Here is a 24,622-nt window from a genome sequence, read left to right as displayed (position 1 = left end):
GTGTTGTAACCCTTTCGTGTTGTTACCCTTCAGTGTTGTTACCCTTCAGTGTTGTTACCCTTTCGTGTTGTAACCCTTTCGTGTTGTTACCCTTCAGTGTTGTTACCCTTCAGTGTTGTAACCCTTTCGTGTTGTTACCCTTCAGTGTTGTTACCCTTTAGTGTTGTTACCCTTTAGTGTTGTAAACCGTTCAGTGTTGTTATATGTAGCTTACACAGTATATGTCTTATTGAACCGTTCTTACCGTTTAATAGCCTGTGCTGTTGCTAGATAAACCAAAGTCCATAGGTACATCAGTATGCCGCAGCCTACAGTTGTCAACAGCATGTATGGGCTTACAATTGCCACCATCACTATAATACCACCCATCACCATGAAGACCTGAAAATTATGTATTTTATTTTTCGGCTAAAGCGGTTAAAGATGGCGGTACGCGTCACGTCAAAGACCATGTTATAGATTTTAGAATCTGGTCTTGATGGGATAATTATTTATTACAGTAGTGGACGAAAATAACGTAACATACGGTATCACACCACGTAGTAATTAAAATTCTTTATTATTATTTAAAGAGTTATAGAGAAAGTCATTGTTCAATTAGTGAGCAGTGTTAGCCTAGTGGCTTCAACGTGCGAGTTTCATCCCTGAGGTCGTAAGTTCGATCCCCGGCTGTGCACCAATGGGTTTTCTTTCGATGTGCGCATTTAACATTAGCTCGAACGGTGAAGGAAAACATCGTGAGGAAACCGCCTTGCCTTAGACCCAAAAAGTCGATGGCGTGCGTCAGGCACAGAAGGCTGATCACCTACTTGGCTACTCGATTACCAAATGATCATGAAACGGATACAGAAATCTGAGGCCCAGACCTAAAAATGTTGTAGCGCCAATGATTTAAAAAAAAATTCCTTGCTGTATGACTTAGATTATGCACTTACTTGGATACTATCTAAGAACATTCTAGGCATAACTTCGTCGACCACACCCATATCTTTAGAGAATCGATTGAGGATGCGACCCGAGGGATTTGAGTCAAAAAACCGCATTGTAGCTGACAAAATATTGCTAAACATCTTATTGTGCAAGTTGATTGAACTGCGCATACACACGAACAGGAATACCAGAGATCTATAACAATTGTTCAAATTGTTGACTACACATGTTCTGAAACCGACTGAAAAAAGGTTTCAGCTTCCTGAAAACTAGGGTAACATTATGGAAATTACAATTTCCTAATATGTGATTGACCCTCTCCTGAAACGGTCAGAAATCATATTTCAGCCTGCTGAAAAGTTCTCTAACTAGTGGAAAAATCTAGAAACATGGCAGTCGACCCGTCTTCGTAACAATATGTTATCTACACAGACTACACAGATTATTTGAATAGACCAGAAGCAATTAATTGACAATACACATTATTATAAGCAAAAATAATAAATGAAAACAGACAAATATTAGTTACAATATAAAAAAATCCTTAGTATTCATTGACTTGTATTTAAATGTAGATAAATGCCATTTTAAAATAATAGATCGAAACAAGGTGCGACATTTGTTTTACTTTTTTAGTAGTCTGTGGCGAATTTATTGCATGTAGTCAAGCTCTAGTCTATGGGAAATGGTCTGTGGTTAATAATTTGTAATGAATGCTTTCCAAACGATTATGTTATAATTTTATATATAATGAATATATGTACCAATTTTTATATTTTCTTATGTGAGACATAAGACAGAGTTATATATATTTAGAAGTCTTTATCTTGCAATCTGTCAGCTAGACTATGTGCAGATGTGTTGACAGCTGTTAGACGTTCAGAGCAAAATGTCAATCAAGCCTACTCCACTCTATCAACACTTAGTATTTGTCGACTAAAATATACCAAATTTCCAATCGTTAACTCATGAAGTTGAATTGGATCGATAATTATAATAATTATGCCAATTAAATTTGTGTAAGTCAAACTTACCGTCCAGTAGTGAAAAGTATACAGCCAAGAATAGCGATTGCCCACAAATAAATATAAAAGGTGTGGTCAAACGGTTCCTCTTCAGCAATCTCCTGCATGACGACGCCAGTTTTTAATATAGTGCCTATAATTGTATGGTTATTTTCCGGCAACATGGCGGTCGCGTTTGTGGTATTCGAGTGCGTTCTTGGTGTATCCTTTGCGTGGTTGGCTTCCACTTGATTCATCCTACAAATATACAGTATTTACAATTTCCTTAACCTCTATAATAATAATAAAAATAATTATAAATTAATAAAAAGATTGTACAAAAGTACACAATACACAAATGTCATAAGTGAAGCTTCCTCGTAAATTAATTATTTAAAAAAAATCAATGGCGCTACAACCTTTTGAGGTCTGGGCCTCAGATTTCTGTATCTGTTTCATGATCATTTGTAAATTGAATAGGCAAGTAGGTGATCAGCCGTCTGTGCCTGACACACAACGACTTTTTGGGTTTAAGGCAAGCCGGTTTCCTCACGATGTTTTCCTTTACCATTCGAGCTAATTGTAAATGCGTACATAGAAAGAAAAGCCATTGGTGCACAGATGGGGATCGAACTTACGCCTTCAGGGATGAGAATTGCACGTTGAAGCCACAAGGCCAACACTGCTCTAAATGAATTATTACTAAGGTAAAGCCCCAATAGGTGATCATGTACCAGTGTATGATCACTCCACGTATTTGTATATCTATATTCACACTGTTTACACACTGCTTGCTGATGATAATGATGACGTTATGCGACAGAATGCCCATCTAAAGTTCTAATATGTATCTACTAACGAATACAACCAATAGCATGTATTTTTTCACGATCTCCCTTTCTCACTCTCTCCCACATCTCGCTCCACGGCACTGTGCGTTATGCGACGTTCGCTCTATCTCTTTCTCACTTGCTTGCTCCCTACTTTCGCTTCATGCTACGTTGGCCCTTTCTCACTCTCTCAATCGTTCTCTCTCTTTTCTTCGACAAAAACGCTGTAATTCTTTGTGACGTTTCCGTCAAAATTTTACACTCATGCGCCTAAAGAAGTTTCACTTCAAAAGTTCGATGTATGGCAGAATTTCTTTCCATTAACGCTGGCTGCATTTTCTCGCTGTATTGCGATCCTTATTCGTTAAGACAACATGACCAAACTATTTATCCATTATTGCTTTGACATTAGCTAGATTATTTTGGACTGTTAGACGGAAAGCTGTTTCTATTTAAAACGGGCAGGAGGCTCATCTGTTGCCTACTGATACCCATGAACACTCCGAACACTCGCGCTCACGAGTGTGTTGCCGGCGTTCTAAAAATGTGTCCGCTTTTTTCTCGAAGTAACCTAAGTCGAATTGGTTTGGAAATACTTCAGCTTCAAAATCTGCCCTAAAAACTGTTCAGTTGTAGAATGGTAGTTCTTGGTTAAAGGTTAGAATGAAATATTACCAGTGTGTCAGCCAGAGGTCTCCAGCGGAGGTGACGACCTGCGTTATGAGTATGAATATCACAGTGAAGATTAACAGACACCAACTGCCCCCGGCATGGAAGTACTTTCTGTATATGGACGATGGGACACGACCTGATGATAAATAATTTAATATAAATAAAATTATTAAGCTGGACTATAATTTCATCCAGTACTCCTTCGAATTGAATAGCAATTCATAGTTTAAACAAAACACTTCTTTACCGGATTTAAGTTATGTATAGTTTTGATATTATTGGATCATCAAACACCTGGAATCCAATAATATCCAAACAAAAACCCGTCATCTTTTAGTCGATATCAACTCCGGGGCAATAAATACAGATAACACAAATTTTTCTGCAGCTGTGATACTTTTAACATTCAACACCTTTTGTCTTCAGTCACCGTGTTAAAATTATGTAAAATAATTATATGTTGATACATAGCTTCAATCCGTTGAAAAACTGTTTTCATTAAATGTGTAAAAGTTATGTTAAGAAAAGACAATACTAAATTCATAGTTTTCTCATTTTGTAAACGGATCTAAATTCTAGTACCTTTAGTTCTGGGGAAAATATATGTATATAGCTGCCGTTACAAAATGGGGGATACAAAGTTTCTGATCCAATCCATCAACAGGTCAAAATTCAATTACAAGACTCGACTCAAACATGTCAAGCTGAATAAAACCATTTAAAACTTTAGAATGTGTCGCTTGGTTCTGATTGGTCTAGAGACTGGCCAATCACAACACGGCGCGAACGTTTCCTTTTTCAAAAACGTAACTAAGAATGTGAAACAAAAGACTATTTGCATTTCGGTTCATTCATAGAACTATAGATATTTGTTGTATACGTCAGTCACGTGACACAAGTTAGTCAAATGGGGATGAGGTTATATAATTTGTTATTTAAGAATGAAAATTAGCACATTTTTATCTGCTCAACAAAAAAATTTGGTATTTTCATTTGTGTCACGACATCACGCGTGAACGGCTCGACCGATTTCACTAATTCTTTTTTTGTTGTGTTATTGTCAGGAGAAGGTTCTTATGAAAGAAAAACATAAGGAAACTGAGCGGGAAATTAGAAAATTTAAGAATACTATTGGAAAATTTGTTACTATTCAAACTTTTCGATGTAACCTTACGGCGTTTGACATAACATTGACAGAATGCGTGCTGCAAATATCGTCACAGAGTATGTAAGAAAAATGAAAATTGTTACCTAATAATAAATACTTAGATAGGAGTTATTATATTGATAAAATACATATAAAATTACAGTCGCTAATTGTTTGTGGCATTAATCTTGAAACTCCATGATTTTCACATGACCTGTTCCCGTGACGGAATACCAACAAAACTATTCATATACGCGCCAGAAAATCAAACATAGAATGTCATATCATAAAGCATTCTTTGTTAATTATACCAATTCGAAATCATTATATGTACATACTTAAGACAGGACGTTTGTCGGGTCCACTATTTTTAGATACAAGAGATTGTAACTATATGTTAGTACATATTAGTATATAATGTGGTAAACTTTAATTAATACATAAATTGAAACTTAAAACAGATTGTCATTACGTATTTACAGGGATTGTCAAAGGGACTAGTGCGTCACCTTGTCTGTCAGTATTCAAAAATTTTATAACTTCTATAATCGCTAATGTTATAATTGCATCCATCCTCTTTTGGTAAAAATAACAAGAATTAATACCTTTCTCCATTAGTTCAGCAGTCTCTTCCGGTTCCTCATTCTCCTGAGCTCCATCGACTACTGTACTGACACTGGTGTGAGACTGAAAAAGATGGTTTTCCAGCAATTATGCTTTGTAGTACAAAGCCGTCTTGAAGGCTGTGTTTACTTTATTGTAGGGAGTAGATACTCAGCAATACCAAGAGCTATTTGTTTGTTTCTCCATGTAAACCATATTGTAAACCATAATTAGTAAATACACACTTATGGCTAGAAAAAGTTAGCTATAGTCGACATTTTGAAATAAAAAATGACAATGTTTGAAATTTAAATAAACTTTATTTAACTAGAAAATGCGTTATAATAAAACTTTCAATGTATTAAATACCTATTTTCTATTGTTAGTGTCGTTTTTTCTACAAATGTTGAATACAAATTTTAAAAATTCTTTTATCTTGTTACGCCAAAGAAGTATAATTTAGTTTTATTTGTTTATTTACACATCGCTGGATTAAAAAAATATTAATAATAATATTAGAGTTTAAATTAGTTACAATATTTAATTTTATTTATATTTCGTAATGAAAGCCTTCTTCATAAATACCTGAATAGACATTGTCCGTTGTCTCTGTAGCTCTGTCTTCTTCATCTCATCTTGAGCCGGCTCCTCCTCCTCCAATAACTCTTCAAATAACGGACTCTTAGAGACAACTTCAAACGAACCAAGAGTCTCGATCTCTCCCTGTAAGGTATTTTGACTTCATTGTAATTTTAATAACACGGAATACAGAATTCTTTTTTTTTTAATTTATACATTTTACACAATCAGACGTTATAGATTACTGCTGTGTAATGCTTTCAAGGTGATTAATTTTTTAAAGGCTTGGTGTCATTATAGGGAGAGTATTAAGACCATAAGTTTTGACAACGATTATAAATAAGTTCACAGTTCTTATTAATATAACATTATATTATTTTTATATGGCAGATTGACCGGTTTTTAAATCAATCTGAAAGTACCTTTACGCTACGACGTTTTTAGGTCTGGGCCTCAGATTTCTGTATCTGTTTCATGATAATTTGTTTATCTAATAGGCTAGAAGGTTATCAGTCTTCTGTGCCCGACACGCCGTCGAGTTTTTGTGTCAAAGGCAAGCCGGTTTCCTCACGATGTTTTCCTTCAACGTTCGAGCGAATGTTAAATCCGCATATAGAAAGTACATTGGTGCACAGCCGGGATCGAACCTACGACTTCAGGGATGAGAGTCGAACGATGGAGCCAGTAGGCCAACACTGCTCTTTGCAAATAAAAGATTTGTTATTGTTATGTTTGGAAAATGTTTACTTTAGCTCAGAATTGATTCAAAGGCCTGTTACACTCTTGGTCACGGTTTTATGTCTATGCCAACTGAACACAGGTTTTTATGGGTCTCTTGTAGAACTTGTGTAACTCTTGTCGGTTATTTTTGCCGTATTTAATATACTGCTCTTTGAAAATATAAATGGATTTCGGAAGGTTTATTATTATTATTGTAAATGCTTTCGTCACGAGGATTTCCAACAAAAAATATCATTTTCTATTATACACATATCCTTATAAATTCGTGACGTGTTTAATTCGTTTAGCGCTTGATAAAGTTACCTCGGTGACCTTTATCCGTGCTCTTATCAAAACATGATCAAACAAGAGATTGTCGATATGATAACCTGAAAACTCTGTTTATACAGAATTTCAGTTAATCAGATAAAGCTTTAGTCAACGCGAAGTTAATCTCGTATATCTGTTTGTATGTATATATAAAGTAAAGCTATATATAGTATCATACGGGAGTGAATGTTGAGTTCCGTAGATAAATAAGAGTACAATAAACGCCGTGAAAACGAGGGAGTTGTATGTGTGAAGATTTCCTGATAGAACAAGTAATGATACGTAAGCAGTGTGTGTTAAACGTGAAGACAAGGATACGAAAAGGAATTGTTAGGTGGTTAGGCCACATAGAAAGGAATAACGCGGTTAACAAGTAGGATATATGTACAACATACATGTACGTATGTACATAACTCTATTGTTATGATAACCTGATAAATAACGATTCTCGTTACTATTATATAATCAAAGATAGCTGTGATAATCTTGTTAAGGCAGGATGACAAGTCAATTTGACCCGTATAGGTTATCAGAACTCAACAATTGAGTCATGTAAACGTAATCGTATACCAGTACTGATTACTATCTACAATATTTCGTTTGAATTCTCCTTAATATGGTGTAATACAAATAAAATCAAAATTCTTTATAGTACTAATAACATTCAGCTGTCCACTACACACACACACACACACACTATCCACGGTTGCCTTGTACATCCTTCTTGTTAACCGCTTTTAATTCCTTTCCACATGGCCTAACCACCTAACCATTCCTCTTCGTATCCTTGACTTCTCTTTTAACCCTCAATGATCACGTATTATCCAGTGGTCCTATCAGGAAATCTTCACACATACTTCTCTTCGCCATCATTTCCCTACGGAACTCAACATTCACTCCCGTATGATACTATACATATAGCTTTATTTTATATACACATACAAACAGATGTACGAGATTAGATTTGCGTTTACTAAAGATTTATTTTATTAACTGAAATTCTGTATAAACAGAGTTTTCAGGTTATCATATTAACAATTTCTTGTTTGATCATGTTTTGATACCGTGCCGCGCAGAGGTTTTCGCTGAGGGTACGATATACAGGTCGCGTATCAGGCACCCTGGAGTCTAGATACTGGAGCACTGCCAGATTGTGTTTGAAAATATTTATATTACATCACATCTTAAAGCAATAATAAAATTTATGGCATTGGAAGCCACCGCTCATGGACACCTGCAATGCGGGTTTGTTGCAACCTCTGTGGTAATGATAGGCTTTTACATTGAAGGCTTGAGGTCGTATCAGCCAGCTCAATACAGAGATGGCCAAAAATTGCCTTAAAAACGCTATGTTCTGGAACAGTTAAGAATAGTAAACAGTTCGACGTACGATGGTGGATTTCAGCATAAGAAAACAAACGTTTACAGACATTTTGTAAATATGCGCAGGCGCATACAATGTGGAACGAACACGCAAAGTATATTAGCAATTTTTTTTTATCGCAAATAAGCTAGTATTACTTACATTATGCAGTATAACAACTTTATCAGCGGTCTTCAGGTGATGGAGCTGATGGGTCACGAGGATTCGTGTGGCGTTACGCAATAGTCCGTTGACACATTCGGAGACAAGGTGTTTCCCCACATGTGTGTCGACGGCTGATAGTGGGTCGTCTAAGAGGTAGATATCAGCCTGTAAACATATATTATTTTATAATTATAAACACGCCTTTAAGGACTATCATCACAGGAATCCAAACATAGCTGATTGACACTTAGAATTCATTATGACGAAAATGTATATAGAACATGATTTTGAAATTTACACGATTTATATTATCGCAAGCCAATTAATCCATTTCAGAAGAAAAATCAAATTAATGTTTTACATAACTAATTGTTATTACGGGCCGGCGCACCTAAGCGCTCCAGCTCTCCACTGCGCACCGCACCACGAGACACTGACACAGCAATTCGTGCTGAGATAGGGCCTTAAGCAGAGACCACGGATCTTGGTAGGGTTCTTAGCTCTCTCGCTTCATCCTCTTTATGACATTAACCACTCATGCTCGCCGGTAATGCGTGCTTTTTACTTGCCCTTCTCTAGTACCTCCTAGATTTGGTCTAGGTACGACAAGGCCTATCCAACTCGACTTCACCATCCACGGTTGCCTTGTATATCTTGCTAGTTAACCGTTTTTAATTCCTTTCCACATGGCTTAACCACCTAACCAGTCACTTTCGTCTCCTTGACTTCTCTTTTAACCCTCACTGATCACGTATTATCACTGGTCCTATCAGGAAAGGTTCACACACACTTCTCAACGCCCTCATTTCCACAGCGTTTATTCCAATATCATTTCTCTACCACACCCAACATTCACTCCCGTATCTTGACATCGGGATTAACAGTACAGCTATAAACATAGTATAGCCCAAATTAAATTATCGAAAGTTTATAGTATGTTTATTTACCAAGCGAAATTACAATTATCACTGAATAATTTCAAAACTCTCGTTAGACGTAGATTAAGCAATAAAGCTTTTTATAAATTTGACGAATATTGCAACTTGGCGATTAAAATGATTGGAAAGTTTCATGACAGCTTTTTTCTTGCCTTGACTTGCGAATTGGTAAATTTAGAATCAGTTTAACATCTTTTCTGTTTACGTTCATAAGTGTACTTGGTTACTTATATGAATTAAGTAAATTAAGAAGTTTGAGTTTTTGTGCGGGATTTCCACTTGTGAATAAAATCTCGTGAGTAAACCGCTACAACCTATGAAAACGCTATGGGTTACGCTAGATGGCATAACCAGCCTTCTGACTGATCTGGTATGTCTACGACAGGTCAGCATGTCTGAAACCCAAAAATCAATGACATTTGTGGGAAGTCTGCGTGTATATAAAAAATGACCGAATAGCGAGCCAGGATTATATGTTAGTATATTTATCGATAGATCAGCGCACTTTTCGCAGTGCTGATATGTCACACTTTTTGTGTAGCATATATCTTAAAATTATACAATAAATCAGGAAATATATGTCACACGTCATCTGTCAAGTTAATCTATTTCAATACAGATATGATATCTATTATAGAATCAGCCGGCGGGACTTTTTTTGATTGCCCGATAAGCATTTCTTGATAATGTACTCCGTACATAGAGTAGAATTATTAGGTTCAGAAATATGATAATTGGTTTGTTTGTATGATTGTGATAATATCCAAAGCTAGTCCCTAAGCCCAATCTATGGGGCCGTTCAAGTATTACGTAAGCACTATAGGGGGGGGGGGGTCTGTGTTTTTATATAAATGACATATTGTATATGTTTGAAAACGAAATGCATTTTCGAAGATTCCTACAAAAATTGATACGTTTATGTACTATTTTTGATAAATTGCAGTAAATCTGCTTACGTTACACTTGAACGGATAACTAGAACAATTATTAACACACTATTGTCTCGTGAGACCTTTGGTCTCTTGTATGTATGTAAGGATATTATAAGCACCTAGTATGTTAGTTTTTTTTAGTATAAAATACTCCAATTAGAACAGACAATATTTTTTTAAATAAAGTCACGAAAGTTTAAACTCCATTTAGGACTTTTTATTCTTATATAATCCCTATTGAGACTGGCCATTAGAAGGGAGATGATGCGCGGACAAGTGAACTACTCCATCACCAGCTCGACGAACTTAACTTAACGAAATTGGGAGATGAATACATAAAACCCTAATTGTATTGTAATATGTTAAAAAAACGAGACACGTTAAAAAATCCGACTTGTAAGCCGGATAACGTTAAGGTATGTTTTTAAGAGATTTACACATGCATTGATATAACTAATAAACGCATTTTACTTATTATTCATCAATTTGAATCGAGAAATTTGCCTTTGCCGTTTCCCTTCAATATTTTCCCAGCCTCGTCTACATTTATAAGTACTTCAGATATCGAAACTAAAATAGTTCTGATTTTTCTGGCATGGCTATCGATATAGGAAACGTTTTATACCAGATAAGATCAGACAAACTGTTGAAATTGATTCATAAGCGTGATTTGCATTTTATTTGATGAGTAGTTTATTAGGTCAGGATACAAATCAATGCTGGAAGGAGGCTCGCCTGATGTTAAGTGATACCGCCGCCCATGGATACTCAATGATCAAGCTATCTCGGAATATGCTTATAAGGAGTTTGGCTGTCGCAGCCTAATTAACCGTTAAATTAACAGCCTAGCCGTTTAACCAGCGGCCTGAAAGATGTTCAGCCAGTTGATCAAACAACTAGGCAAATGACTTGATGACGTTTCATTTCTTGCCAAGTTGACTGTTAATTTAAATTTAATTCCACTTTCAAACTCGAAATGAAACTCTTTAAACTTTTGAATATGGCGTCGGCAAACCACAACTTTGATGGTGTTTTCCAAAGTTTCATAAAAAACAACAACTACAATTGAAGAGTAGAATTTGTAGTGACAATAAAAATTTGAATTTGACTTAAATTAATTTTAAAAGAAATATTTTTAATACTTAATTATTATTTTTACCGATCAATCTCCTTCGTGTCTTCTCCATCGACACTGGCGAAGTACCTTGTGCCCAGTTGGCATAAATAAAAGCCATAAACAAGAAAAAAAAATATTTTTGTCATGTTTCATGTTTTTTATTTATGTTTGACATATGACAATGAGTATCGTCCGAATGGCCTAAGCTTTATCCAGCCAGTTTATTAAACGTAGTAACAAACGCTACGGCTGAATATCTTTGAGGCCGTTAGTTAAACGGCTAGGCTTTCAATTGAACGGCTAATGAAGCTAGTTGGCTGCGACATGTCCATAACGCATCCAGCATCCGCAGCAAATAACCTGCATCATGAGCTCACCCCACTTCATCAAACAACATCCGAACTGCGTATTACTTAGTTAAATGTATTGAATTCCTTTGGTATTTGGATCTTTTTGTATAAAATGCATTCCTGTACATCTTTGGCTACACAATTGTTTTCTGTTATATATTGCCAGAGGGCTCGCGCGTTCGGCCTTTTAAGAATTTGTTCTAAACCTTAACGAACAATATTTATTCGAGTCTTGTCATAATTTGTACAAGTTTTTCTACATAATGTATGTCTAAAATGTATCTTAATAAAATGTTTTTTAGGATTCGAACCCGTTATGTGAACTTCTGCCCAAAAAGCAGTCTTTTCACCAACCATCGCTCCAGAATTTGTGATGCTTAAGAATGAACGCTATTTTTTTCACGAGAGTCAAGTTCAGTTGCGGTTGTTGTAGATATGTTCAAATACATGTTAATTGGAACAGTTGTTTGAAGCTGGATGTCAACTTAATTGTTTACAAATTGAGCTTATATAATTTGGCATAGTTGGTTTGCAACACTGGATTATTATTTAATTCACGCTTCTAATTAACCACTAAAAACGAGATATACAATACACTTGACATATTGATATGACACATTTTCAATTTTACAGGCTTTTCCACTTTCTTAAAACCAATATTTCTCGAACATACCGTTCAAAAACATCTTCTAAACCTATATAATATGTCATCTACCTAGGTAGGCTAAATCCAAAACTATAGTTATTATGAAATAAATTATGAAATAGTAAAATAGTGTTTAGAATTTATTACTTAAAGTCTACAGGTCCCAACCTACCCGTGACCTAGATAATCCAGGCATCCCATTAGACCCTCTCAGAAGAACTCACAAAATTCACTTCCAGAATAAGCATTCTGACACACGAGCTAGGTCTGGATATTCCTCACTTTAAAATCAGTTTTCGTTTAGTTTTTATAATTGTATTTGTTTTGACTCGCGATTGCCTTTCAGTACTGGTCATATTGAATCTTGTGTTTTATTTTTCTTAAGTATCAGTGTGCCGAGCGTTGGCGTTGTTAATAAATATAGGTATTTATTTATTATTACTATATATTGCTATTTCAAATAGAGACTAGGCTACGACACAGGGAATCCTTTCTCATTACGTAATTGTATTTTTTTGTATTTGTAAATATATTATTTACATAATATATTATAATCATTATGCTCGTGCATGCCGTCCACCTATCATCGAGGCCACGCATTGGTTCTGGTTTGTATAACTGGTCTGGTATGTATATTTTTCTTTCTTATGACGTTCTTAGTGCGACTAAAAATATAATCAAACCTGAGTAACAACTGGGTAAGAGAGAAAACTCTATTAATGACAGTATTTACCATTTTGCCAGCCTAAAATGTCTATAAGTGAGAAATATGAACGTGAACCTCACGTACAAACCAATGAAGGCTTGTAGGAGGCCCCAACACATTTTATTGGAACTGGATAATCCCATCACTATAGGTAATCATATTTAAAGACCATGACCATATCAGAGGGTATTCAGACAGTTAATAAGGATCTTCAGCGGTAAAGGTCCTTCATTCTTGACTCACTCCAGTGAGCTTCCATCCCGCCCGTCAGGCGTATGACATGACGGCCCAAGCCGATGTCAGTCTCGCAGGAGACGCCCTTCTGCTAGTTAAGGAAAGAACCTGCTATGGCAGAGGCTTTGTAAGGCCCGAGCTGGGCTGTCAAGGCGTCAGGTCAACAGCGAGATACCATAAAAATTCAAGCAGCCCTACAAAACTTCTAACTTTGTTTAACTGGAAAACTCTTCTTACCAGTGACTCACTTAGTATTTGTAACGTAAATAGATGCTGCATGTCTTCTTAAAAGTTTTTCTTTCTCTTCTAGGAAAACCCATTGCAATATCATTATGGATTTTTTTTATTGAAAGGATACCAGTATCATATAAAATGTAAATAATTAAGCAATTTTTATGCCAGCATAAAAATTGCTAATGTTGCGTCTTGCTTTACATCTGGACGTAAGCTCTCTCTTCAAATGTTACATTGCATTCATTCGTTTCATAGCAATTAACTAAATCATGGGAGTTTCGCCCTGAGAGTATAGCCAAACGTAGGAACTCTTTAACGGTTACATTTTATTCGTTTCATAGAATTTAATTATTTCGCGAGTTGGTCATATATAGTAAAACTAAAATCCTCTATAATTAAAAGCACCCCCATGGACACAGGAACCGTGAAATAAATAGGTTCATATATAGGAAATAAACATGTATATACTTGTTAATTACATGTTAATGATACATTACAATTAGTCTAGTCTAGTCTTAGAATACTTAGTAGTAATTAGTGTTTTGTTATCATATATGTCAATAACCTACGTAAGTTAAAGCACAATTTCGAAATACCATTGATTACAATTTTTTTATAAGTCACCAACTTGACTACAAAATAATTAAAACCAAAATATTCTTTAAATACTATGTTTTAGTTTAACGTTTAAACCCACGAGAATGTAAGTGCCTCCTGCTGATAGAGGATCTTTGACAAATCTTTGTTTTTAATTTATTTTATTATTATTTATTACTTATGATGTCATGTGGAACAAGGTGTAATGGTTGCAGCTCCTTACAAACGTTAACCTTAACGTAATACACAGAAAAACTTGGCGATTAAAATTTTTAGTTGATTCCATCTATTCCTGTTTTTATATTGTAGTGTATCGAAGTGTAAATAAATATATACAATTTGTGTCTAGTGTTTTTATTACATTGTTTACATTTAAGGTTTGTAAAATATTCATGTCAGTTAAAATTTTAAATTTTTGACTTTGGCGCAAACATATCTTCGTAAAATTCAATGCAGGAAATGTTTCAGAAGTGTTTTCATATAAATTTTTCGCTGACACATGGGATGTTTTAAGACAAATTAAACTCTTTAAGGCTGAAGTGAAATAACAAAAACCTCGATGGCTCCACAACCTTATAAGGTCTGGCCTCAGACTTCTGTATGTGTTTTGTCAATTAAATACGCACATTGGTGCTGCAAGTTGCGACTCTCATCACTGAGGCCATAGTTTCGGCCTTTAGTCCATAGGCCACTGGACTTTCTTTCAATGTTCGGTGTGTATGACAGGAGATAGATCGCCAATTTGCCTATTTGATTGCAAAATAATCATGAACCAAAAGCTTATTCTGAGGCCCAGACCTAAAAAGGTTGTAGCGCCATAGATCCGAATAGGTTTTAACCCGTTGCATTGAATATAACGCTGGGTTATTTATATTGTGTATCGTAAGTTACTGAGAAAATTCAACCGGTTTGCGACCTTATCTGTGACCTTCGGGATTATAATCTTTCAGTTACGCAATTTAACTCTAAAAATGCAGTATAACAAATTTTAATATAAATTGTTTAATTTGCATTAAAAATAAAAATTGTAACGAATTGGAAAACATTGGAACGAAAAAGGTTGTAGTTGGTTTTCTCTCTCACACTCTACCGAAAACTTCCTTGAAATTATATATTTCCTTCCTTTTTGAAGAATGCTTTAAGGTCTCTGTTAGGCCATGGAATTGAATTCCCTATTCCCTTAGCTCACCTTATATTTTCAAACCGTGGTTGCCCGAGATCGCTAGTAAACTGAAACGCGTTTGCATTTATTTTTATTTAATTATTTAAATTGTACTAAATATCTGTTTTACAAAGAAATGTAAATAAATAAATGTAACAAAACTTGACACACGGGAGTTCGCGCTTAGTCTCGACTCAGAGGCCCACGACCGGAACGAATCTCAAACTTCAAGCTGCTGTCAAATCTATATATATTTTGACATATTTGCCAGTGCTAATATGTCAAAACTATAGGGATACTATTTACTTGGATCGTATATCCTGAGATACCTTACATTGCCTGACAGTTGACGTCACTCAAGTCGTCTTCCAAATGACAGTGGTAAATTTGGACTCATAAAGAAGAACATAAAAGAAAAGTAAACGCATAATAAAAAAAGGATGTATCGTGAAAAGAGTTTATCAAGAGTCTGTTTATCAAATATATGCCGACAACGCATCATTTTGTACTTTTGTTTCGACGAAACGACGAAACGAAACTATTGTTGCACAAGAATACTTTCCGTTTCAGCAAAGGACGTACTGTTCTGAATGTATGGTTATCAGGTTTCTTAAAAAAAAACCATGAGCCTAACCTAAAGTTGAATGAGAGGGACAACTATTCGAAAATCTCGTAGTTTTTATCGCATACCTACAGAGGTCGCCAGATTACACTTATGTATATGAAATAAAGATTAAAGTAGCAGAAAATTCACGTAATCAAAATTACCACATACCTCTCTATAACAAGCCCGAGCCAAGCCGATGCGCGCGCGCTGTCCACCACTCAGGCTGATACCGCGTTCTCCCACTAACGTAGAATCTCCTAGAGGTAGTTGCTCGAAGTCACGCAAAAGTGCGCAGGCAGTCACCACCTTTTGATGCATTGAGAATAATAATTAAAAAAGTAACATCGATATTACTATATTTTATATTGAATCCTCAATTTCATCTCTAAATCTGGAACTATATTGTTATTTTCATTACAGGCCCCGCGAACTATGTTTCGCATTAAAGGGAGCACGGCAGTCCAGTCTTTATCTTCAAGCAGTTCAGGTCAATTTCGACCCCCTTTAACTTCGTTGTGCATAGATCCTATAGGGTATATAATTGTATAAAAAGTGTCTATTTCAAATTCCAGTAGTAGGTTTCAAAGTAGGTTAAGAATAACTAGTCAGTTTCTCAATTTTGTCACTCACTGACGTACCGATTATCAAAACTCTAAGTATCTGCTAGACATAGAATCTTCATTGAGAATATAATTCGTGTTTAGTGTAAGTAAGTCAATTTATGTAAAACATAAAAGATTTTATAGTGAAACTTCTTTAGGCGCAAGAGAGTAAATTTCTCACGGATGAAACGCAATAATATTAGCGTCGCGAAGATGTGCAGCCTTTTTGTCGAAGAAAAGAGATTGAGAGATAGTGAGAAAGGGCGAACGTAGCATGAAGCAAATAGCGATGGAGTGAGAGTAGAACGACAATTGATTCTATTTTTACAAGATATTTAGATAATGTTGAAACACGAACTTATATTGCATATTTTACTTATCATAATGCTTTAGTCACAACTATACCAATAGAAATCGCGTCGAATGTATAAATCGAAGAAATAAATTTAAAAATTACATTTATAATTTGTATTAATTTTCGACTTAATATATTAATCACAATTAAATTCATTGAATTCCTAACGTATCGGAAAAAGTTTTAGATTTGTATAAATATGAACAAGACTTAAAAATTAGTTTGCCAAAGAAGTTTCACTTCTGACATGTGAACTTTGTACTAACGCACTTTTTATAATATTGATATGGTCACTATAAGATGTTAGGTTAACTAATAAGGTTACTTTAGACAGAAGGTCCCGTAAGTAGGTACTATAGAAAATTATAAGATATGTTCTTCATGGCCTTTTTAGTAGTTACATACGCACATATGGAATACTAGCGGCCCCCGCGAACGTCGTTTCTCCTTAATGTGGTATTAGTTAGCCTTAATACCGTGTCACGAAAGAATAATTTCACTGTACTATCGTCACTATAATTTGAATTTTATTTACACATCGGTCTAAGTAATACGTGGTTGGCTAAGCTAACACCAAAAATTAAAAAAGTAGAAATAATTGAATTTCACGGTATTTCGTAGTAATCATGATGTTGAATTGTAGCTTATATGACACGTTTGTCGGTTTACCATAGCAGTGCCATCTATTGATTACTTACTCAATCCAGTCGAAAAGTATCGACATCTGTTAGAATCTTTTGGAGTTAACAGATAATTGTGACTGTCAATTAATTATAGACAAATCATTTGTAATAAAATAAAATTGCGACTATAATTAAAGATCTAAGCTATCCTATTTCTTAAGTTGGACCAGACTGCTCACGGTATGCCAATTTAATTTAAAATCGGTTAAGTAGTTTAAGTGTCCATCGAAGACAAACATCGTGACAGAAGATTTATATATATTAAAAAGATTTATGCTACCCCACAGAGACGAATAAAAACCATTTTTGATCAATTCAAAAACTAGGAACACGTGCAAATGTACGCAAAATCATGGGTAATTCTTATATATTGTATCCTGTCTCAACTAAAGTTTCGTCTTTTTCTTACAAATTGTGATTACACCGTGAACAAACGAGACGGATCTTATCCACTTAGAGAAGTAACAATATCGTTATATCTGCAAAATACCTTTTTGTAGCGCACACGATCATATGGCAGGCCGAAGAGGATATTCTGACGTACAGTAGCTACAAAGAGCCAGGGTTCCTGACTTGCGTAGGCGACTCGAGCACCGCCCAAAGACAGTGTGCCTTGCGAGGGCTTCAATTCGCCAAGTATCACTTGCAGCAATGAAGACTGTGGGAAATTATACTTTATTAAATCAAAAACAAATCTTTATGGTCGTTCAACTGTTTTGTTTGTTGTAAGATTATTGTCTATTCCAAGAAATTTGTCTATAATGTACGTCGACTTTTTTTGTTTATAACTAGATGCATAGGCGGTTTTAATTAAGAAATTATTTGCCTGACATAAATTTTCAAGCTTTTAATTTTTTTCAAAATGGTTGAATGACTTGATTTTTTAAATATTCGTATTATTTGAAAGAGCCGTGTTGGTCTGGTGGCTTCAGTGTGCTGTCATCTCTGGAGTAGTAAGATCCTCGGAGTGCAGCAATGGACTTACTGTGATAATAAAAACATCGAGAGGAAATTCACGACTCAAAATGTCGGCAGCGTGTTTACAGAGAAGACAGTGATCACCTATTAGAAAAACAAATGATCACAAAACAGATTTCATAGAAATGGGGGCAAACGGGCAGGAAGTTGATCTGAAGATCACACCACCAGAAAATTTGCCGACCTTTTTTAGAGAAGATTAACAGGGATAGGAGATACCGACCTTCCCAGCACCCACGAGTCCAGCGACGCCGATGAACTCCCCAGGTGCAGCTGTTATATTTATATTTCTCAATGTATGAACGATTGGATTTGGTAACCAGCTGGCTGTGACGTTGGAAAGCACCAGTCCCGTGTTGTGATTTTTGTCCTTAAACCCATTTTCCTTTTCACCACCATTTATAATAACATTTCCGTTTACATACTTCGTCCCTTCGACTTTCTGCGGCGAATCCAGTTCTTCTAAGCTAAGAAAATCCTGAAACAAAATTGTTTCGATTCATAGAAGAATTGGGCTTTGGCCATGCGTTCAGAATGTTGATAGGGCTCCCTCGTTATTGCAGTGAGCACAATGGTTTGTTTTTACGTGACGATGCGCAAGCGAGCTGTGCTGTCTTTGGCGAGGCTCGTGCGGGGCAGTCCTAACAAGGCTGGGTTGGTTGGCATGGGTCATTGCAATGGACTGGCAGTGCCCTTTTTATTTTATTGAATATACTAAACCCCTATGTACTTATTAATGTTAAATTGAATTAATAAATTATTTGTATAAAAGTTAGATGTTAATGTGCCACATAGATTTCCTAGCCAGTAAGAGCGTCGCTGTCATGGATATTAGTATTGCCAGGAAATAAAAATAACCATTACAAGGACAATAATTTGAATTCCTGCGGCCTTAAGAATTTATTGAAATGGCTTGAAAAAACAATGTAAACTAATAAAATACAGTTCTGGGCTTAAATAAAAGTGACATAAACTTAGAACCAGCTGATATGTTAGGTTTTGTTACCTGTACTATTAATATATATATCTTTTAAGATACCTAGCAATCAAAACCGTTTGATAATTAAAACTTTGCCATTGCAATTAATAATAAAAATATATAAAAAATAGTAAAATTATTTATTGTATATTGAGAGCTAACTGACAATGTCAGTCTGATATTTCAAGATGGCGCGGAAGTAACAATTTCAGCCGCCGGCCAAGAAAAGTATGTGGCTAAAGAATAATTAAATTGTAACAGTTGGAGAATGAAGGCTTTGTTATATTACTATCAATAAAACATACTTTATCATTTAATTACACAAATTAATTCGTTCGAGCCGTCAAAAACCGGAGACAGGATTTTTTTTTAAATTTTTAAAACTTTTAAATTTCGAATTAAACTAATATTTTTTTCAAAATCCCGCCAAAACGCTACGACAAGATGGCGTCGCACTCTAGTCCCTTCAACAATGCCTGTAAATACGTAAACAAACTTACTTTTACGTGTTAACGAATCTACAAGAGAGATTCTACGAAGACATCATTTACAAGCGACCAACTTATCCTTGACCAATGTGTCACGTGACTGACATTCAAAAAAATTTAATATATCATATACAATGATATGAAATGACCAACGAAGCTCCAGAAGAAAACCACTCCTTGTATGGAAATTGCATTCGTGTTAACAAAACTCCCAAGCGATTATAGATTATTACTGAATAAATTCAAAACTCTCGTTAAACGTACATTAATCAATAAAGCTTTTTATAAATTTGACGATTATTTAAATTGTCCTAGTCCTTGGGATTGATTAGCTCCAGTTCAAACAATTTGTAGGACTCAAAAGTTAGCAAAGACTGGCGGAGAGTTCTTCTTGCCTGCTCTACGCGCTTGACTTGCAAACTTGCGAATTGGTAGTAAATGTAGATTTAATCAATTAACATCTTTTCTGTTGACGTTCGTCAGTGTACTTGATAATATACATTTATTTCGAGTTTGAGTTTGAATGTTATTGACCACGTCTAATAAGTAGGAGTCATAGATTATATATACGTTTCTCTTTTCAAAATTTAACGACAATTCTCTTTTTTAAATATTTTTTTATCTCTTCGTGTATGCTTTTAGGTTTGCCTATGACTCACCAGCAATGTATGAGTGTGCCGAGCGTTGGCAAGCTTTTATAAATAAATAAAGTCTGTTCAATCGTGACTTGTAATTAATTTTAGTATATGATAATTTATTTATATTCGTATAAACTTAAGATTAGTTTTTGTTAAGTAATTGTGTCTAACTAAAAGTCTACATTATTGTCTGTATTTTTTTTTAGTTATCTATGAACTTCGTCCTTAGTATTGTGTTTTCCTTATTAGGTGATGAGTGTAATCCATAATATCTCAACTCGAACGATCATCACATTTAATTGATACGTTTTTGTTTCTTTCGGGTTATGTTAGAAGTATTTTGAATTCGATTACTTTTGGCCAATTATATGTATTAGAGCAGTGTTGGCCAAGTGGCTTGAATTATACCAATGGACTTTGTCTATGTGCGTATATTACGCTCGAACGATGAAAGAAAACATCGTGAGGAAACCGGCTTGCCTTAGACCCAGTCGAGGGCGTGTGTCAGGCACAGAAGGCTGATCTCCTACTTGGCTACTCGATTACCAAATGATCATGAAGCGGATACAGAAATCTGAGGGCCAGACCTATAAAGGTTGTAGCGCCATTGATTTAATTTTATATTTATTAGTTACGTCCTCAATTTTATAATTTGTTAGTGAGTGTGAGAAAGAAAAAGTGTTATTATTATCTTATCAGCCTAACTTCTAAACATAATAGCTTAGTTGTCTGCTGCATTTTTATATCACCATGCCACCATATTTAAGTATAGTAGTTTGTTTGTTTTAGGTACATGGTCTTCACATATAATTATCGAATATATACAAAATATTGTAAAAACTATTTAATGACTAATTGAAACAAATATTTCCCATACTAATTTCCTTCTTTATCAATTGTCTATATTTCTTCATGTTCAGAATATATCGAAACGAGGTATGTACGAGACTTATTACAATTCTGTAACAACGAGCACCAAACCGTTCTTCGTACACAGGAAAAAATCGTTGGTTAGTTAAGACCGTTCCCATCTAAATTTATATTCACCGCCATCAACCAATGCACGGCTGAAATAATTCTTAAACATATGTGTACTCACCTCCAATCTTCGAACAGATACTCTTGCTTCCGCAAGACAAGCAAGCGCAAGGGGAAAGAATATATTACACGCCAATTGCAGCAAGTTATAATACTGTACGAGTGAGAATGTTATTGTTGATCTTATATCCCCTCCAATCACAACAAACGCAACAACCGCTGAGAACAAAATGAATCTCTCAGTGAAAACAGTCAGGGCTGTGGAGAATCCCTTTATAAAGGATGTCTGAAGGATAAATTTGACTTCGTATCTGTAACAAATACAAAATAATCTTAGTTAAGTGCGAAATTAAGTGGCAACCCTTAAGTGGTCAAAGTTTAATCTTAATTATGTCCGAAGTCCTGACACCGACAACACTAAAGTAAATAAAGTTCGATGTGCTTACACTGGCAACACTAAAGTGAATAAAATTTAAACTTATGTCAACTTTTGGACATTATTGTTTGACGTTCCTAATATCAACGCTAACTTTGCTAAAACTTAGTTTTGTATCGCGCAGCCCGGACATACAACGACCAATATTTAAGCCTCGACTTGTTTAAGCTAACGGAATGTGGTTAAATAGATAAAAATTAGTATCAAGAATATCCATAGCGCAAAACGTACTTTCACGTACATGTGTTGTGTGATAGCGTAAAAGTACCCTCACTTTCACACATCACACAACACAGCCGAATTAGGTATCACTTGTAATTTCCCTTTTGTAAATGTTTGAAACTTTTTGTAAATATTATGTATTTAATTTTTGGCTAAGCCAAAAGTATATTTTAGTGTCATTGTTTGTTTTTATATATATTTTTATGTGCTATAAATAAATTAAGTTCTTATAGTCGATAGTTTATACTCCAATCTATAATGCCTTACCAAAAACTCGCACGAATAACGGCAAGTTTGCCGCGTAGCGTCACTATTTGACGCCTGCGTGCGTTGACAAATGACAACTGACAACACAGTTGGCGCCAAGACACGTTTGGCGTGCTGACTGACAATTGTACATTTGGCTGTTATTTCTTGAATTAATTCTATTTATAGTTTTTGTTTTATATAATTAATAGTCGGTACAAAAAAATTAATGTTTCTCTTCTAAAATGTTGTAATGATTCTATAACCATAACTTGCCGACAAGAATTAGATATGTCCCATAGATGTAAGTTTCTCCTACGTTTCGTAACTAAACTAAACATTTACATACATAAAGATTGAATGATTTGATAAAGTCGAGTACAATTGTTAGTAATTGAGTCTTAATAATATGTTATTAGTTAATAGTCATTCTGATAAGAGATCCTTGACCCGTCACCTTAAAACTGCTTTAGAGATAATATATGAATAATTAATATTTGAATATCCCGACAGCGGCATTTGAATATCTAACGGGCAGGCTCACATGATGTTAAGTAATACCGCCTATGTATGTCCATCTGGTTGAATTGGTTCGGTTCCAGTAGGCAGCAGGTTCCAGGTGGTGCGCGGTAATAACTGCGTTAAAAACGCTCAGTAGTGGAACGACGGACTTCGACTTCGTAATTTCGTAAATGCAGTAGGCGATGCAGAGAGACCCAACATCTCTACGCAACACCAAAAGGTCAAGCCGCTCAGATAGTGAGTGGTTGTACACGATTCGAATCGCTCTTCGTTGCAACTGGTGGCCCGCAGTGAAGTATCTTCTCACACGAAGCTTCTGAGAGACTTGATCCGTTCCAAATGACGGAAAACTGAACGTGATTAGAATTGTCAACACCCAGCAGTATGATGCTGGCTGTGGCATTTAGGAAAGTGTTATCGAAGGGAAATCCGATTCTTTAAAGCAATTTTTTACGTGTGAATCTATTTCTTCCGTAGTCAATGTTCCCCTCTTTATAATCTCATTCTATGAGAAAGCATATTATGCGGGTTATGGAAAACAATACGTACTACATATTATTATGTATTATGTTCTAATTTTGGTATATATAGGCATTAAATTATACATTTATAAATAACATTAAATACGTAGTGTAATTATATTTACATTATTTAAAATAATCACATATTTTGGTTTGACAGAAAGATTTTAATGCATTAGCAATTAAAATAATTTCAATATAATTCATTTGCGGAGTTGACTCATCTTCGTCTTCATCATTATCACTTAGGGCCTCGGTTTGTGTTTGAATTTCGTATGATGCTACATTGTCATCAATGGAAGAATATCCAGGAAAACCCTGCAGTATCTCGGATTCTTTTACAAGCTTGGAGGCTTTCTGACACGGGTCACAACACGGGCTCGGGCGTATTAAACGGGATAACGAATCGTATTAAGCGTTAAGAAATGTATGAAAATAAGTCTCAAATTGAAACTGGCGTAAAGTGGCGTATGCGAGAAATCGTATTAAACGTTATCGTCTTAATTGAGTCCTACTGTATTTACAAATGGAAAAAATCGATGAAATTTATAAATACGTAATTCGTTGATGTGTTGGTATGTATGAGGGTATGTACGTGAGTGATTTATCGATTTGGATATTCTTAAGACACCTAAAGCATATTCTAAGATAGCTTGAACAAGTCAAAATTGAAAATTAATAACTCCGTACTAGCTAATACAAGCAGATATAACTCAATTAGACGATAATAACGCTAATCTATTGCTTGATAATGTCAAGATTAAATTGATATATATGAAATATTAAATTCATTGGCCTCTAGTTTAAACCTAGGCCTAGCCTGTATCTTAAACGCTAGTTCCAGTGTCAATAAGAAATTGGTTATGTTATTTGTCCTTAGATGTTTATTAAACGAAATGAGGGTAGAATCTATTTAATTTGTTGCAATGGGTTAGACCGTAGTAAGTTTGAACATCGATAAAGATTTTTAAGTCTTGTGGATGAAAAATTTTAATACGAGATATGAATTTAGTGTTTATTTAGGTAAGTATGGAAACTTGTTTATAAT

At 35.1% G+C, this 24,622-nt stretch overlaps 1 protein-coding gene across 1 annotated transcript in view; it reads right to left on the bottom strand.

The window, feature by feature from the left end:
- Positions 1–24,622, bottom strand: part of LOC123717917 (ATP-binding cassette sub-family C member 4-like) — a 54,380-nt gene that overhangs the window by 10,526 nt on the left and 19,232 nt on the right. The window contains exons 6-16 of the mRNA XM_045674190.1: positions 21,689–21,938; positions 18,708–18,962; positions 17,997–18,164; positions 16,035–16,172; positions 8,341–8,508; positions 5,772–5,909; positions 5,189–5,270; positions 3,440–3,572; positions 1,965–2,192; positions 936–1,125; positions 245–381 (exon numbers count right to left, since the gene is read on the bottom strand). Coding sequence (XP_045530146.1) covers positions 245–381; positions 936–1,125; positions 1,965–2,192; positions 3,440–3,572; positions 5,189–5,270; positions 5,772–5,909; positions 8,341–8,508; positions 16,035–16,172; positions 17,997–18,164; positions 18,708–18,962; positions 21,689–21,938 — 1,887 coding nt within the window. The remainder of the gene's footprint in view (positions 1–244; positions 382–935; positions 1,126–1,964; positions 2,193–3,439; positions 3,573–5,188; positions 5,271–5,771; positions 5,910–8,340; positions 8,509–16,034; positions 16,173–17,996; positions 18,165–18,707; positions 18,963–21,688; positions 21,939–24,622) is intronic.

This window comes from Pieris brassicae, chromosome 13 (assembly GCF_905147105.1).
Source record: "Pieris brassicae chromosome 13, ilPieBrab1.1, whole genome shotgun sequence".
Lineage (NCBI taxonomy): Eukaryota > Metazoa > Arthropoda > Insecta > Lepidoptera > Pieridae > Pieris > Pieris brassicae.
The sequence above is the reverse complement of the archived record's forward strand: the minus strand, read 5'-3'. Positions and strand labels throughout refer to the sequence as shown.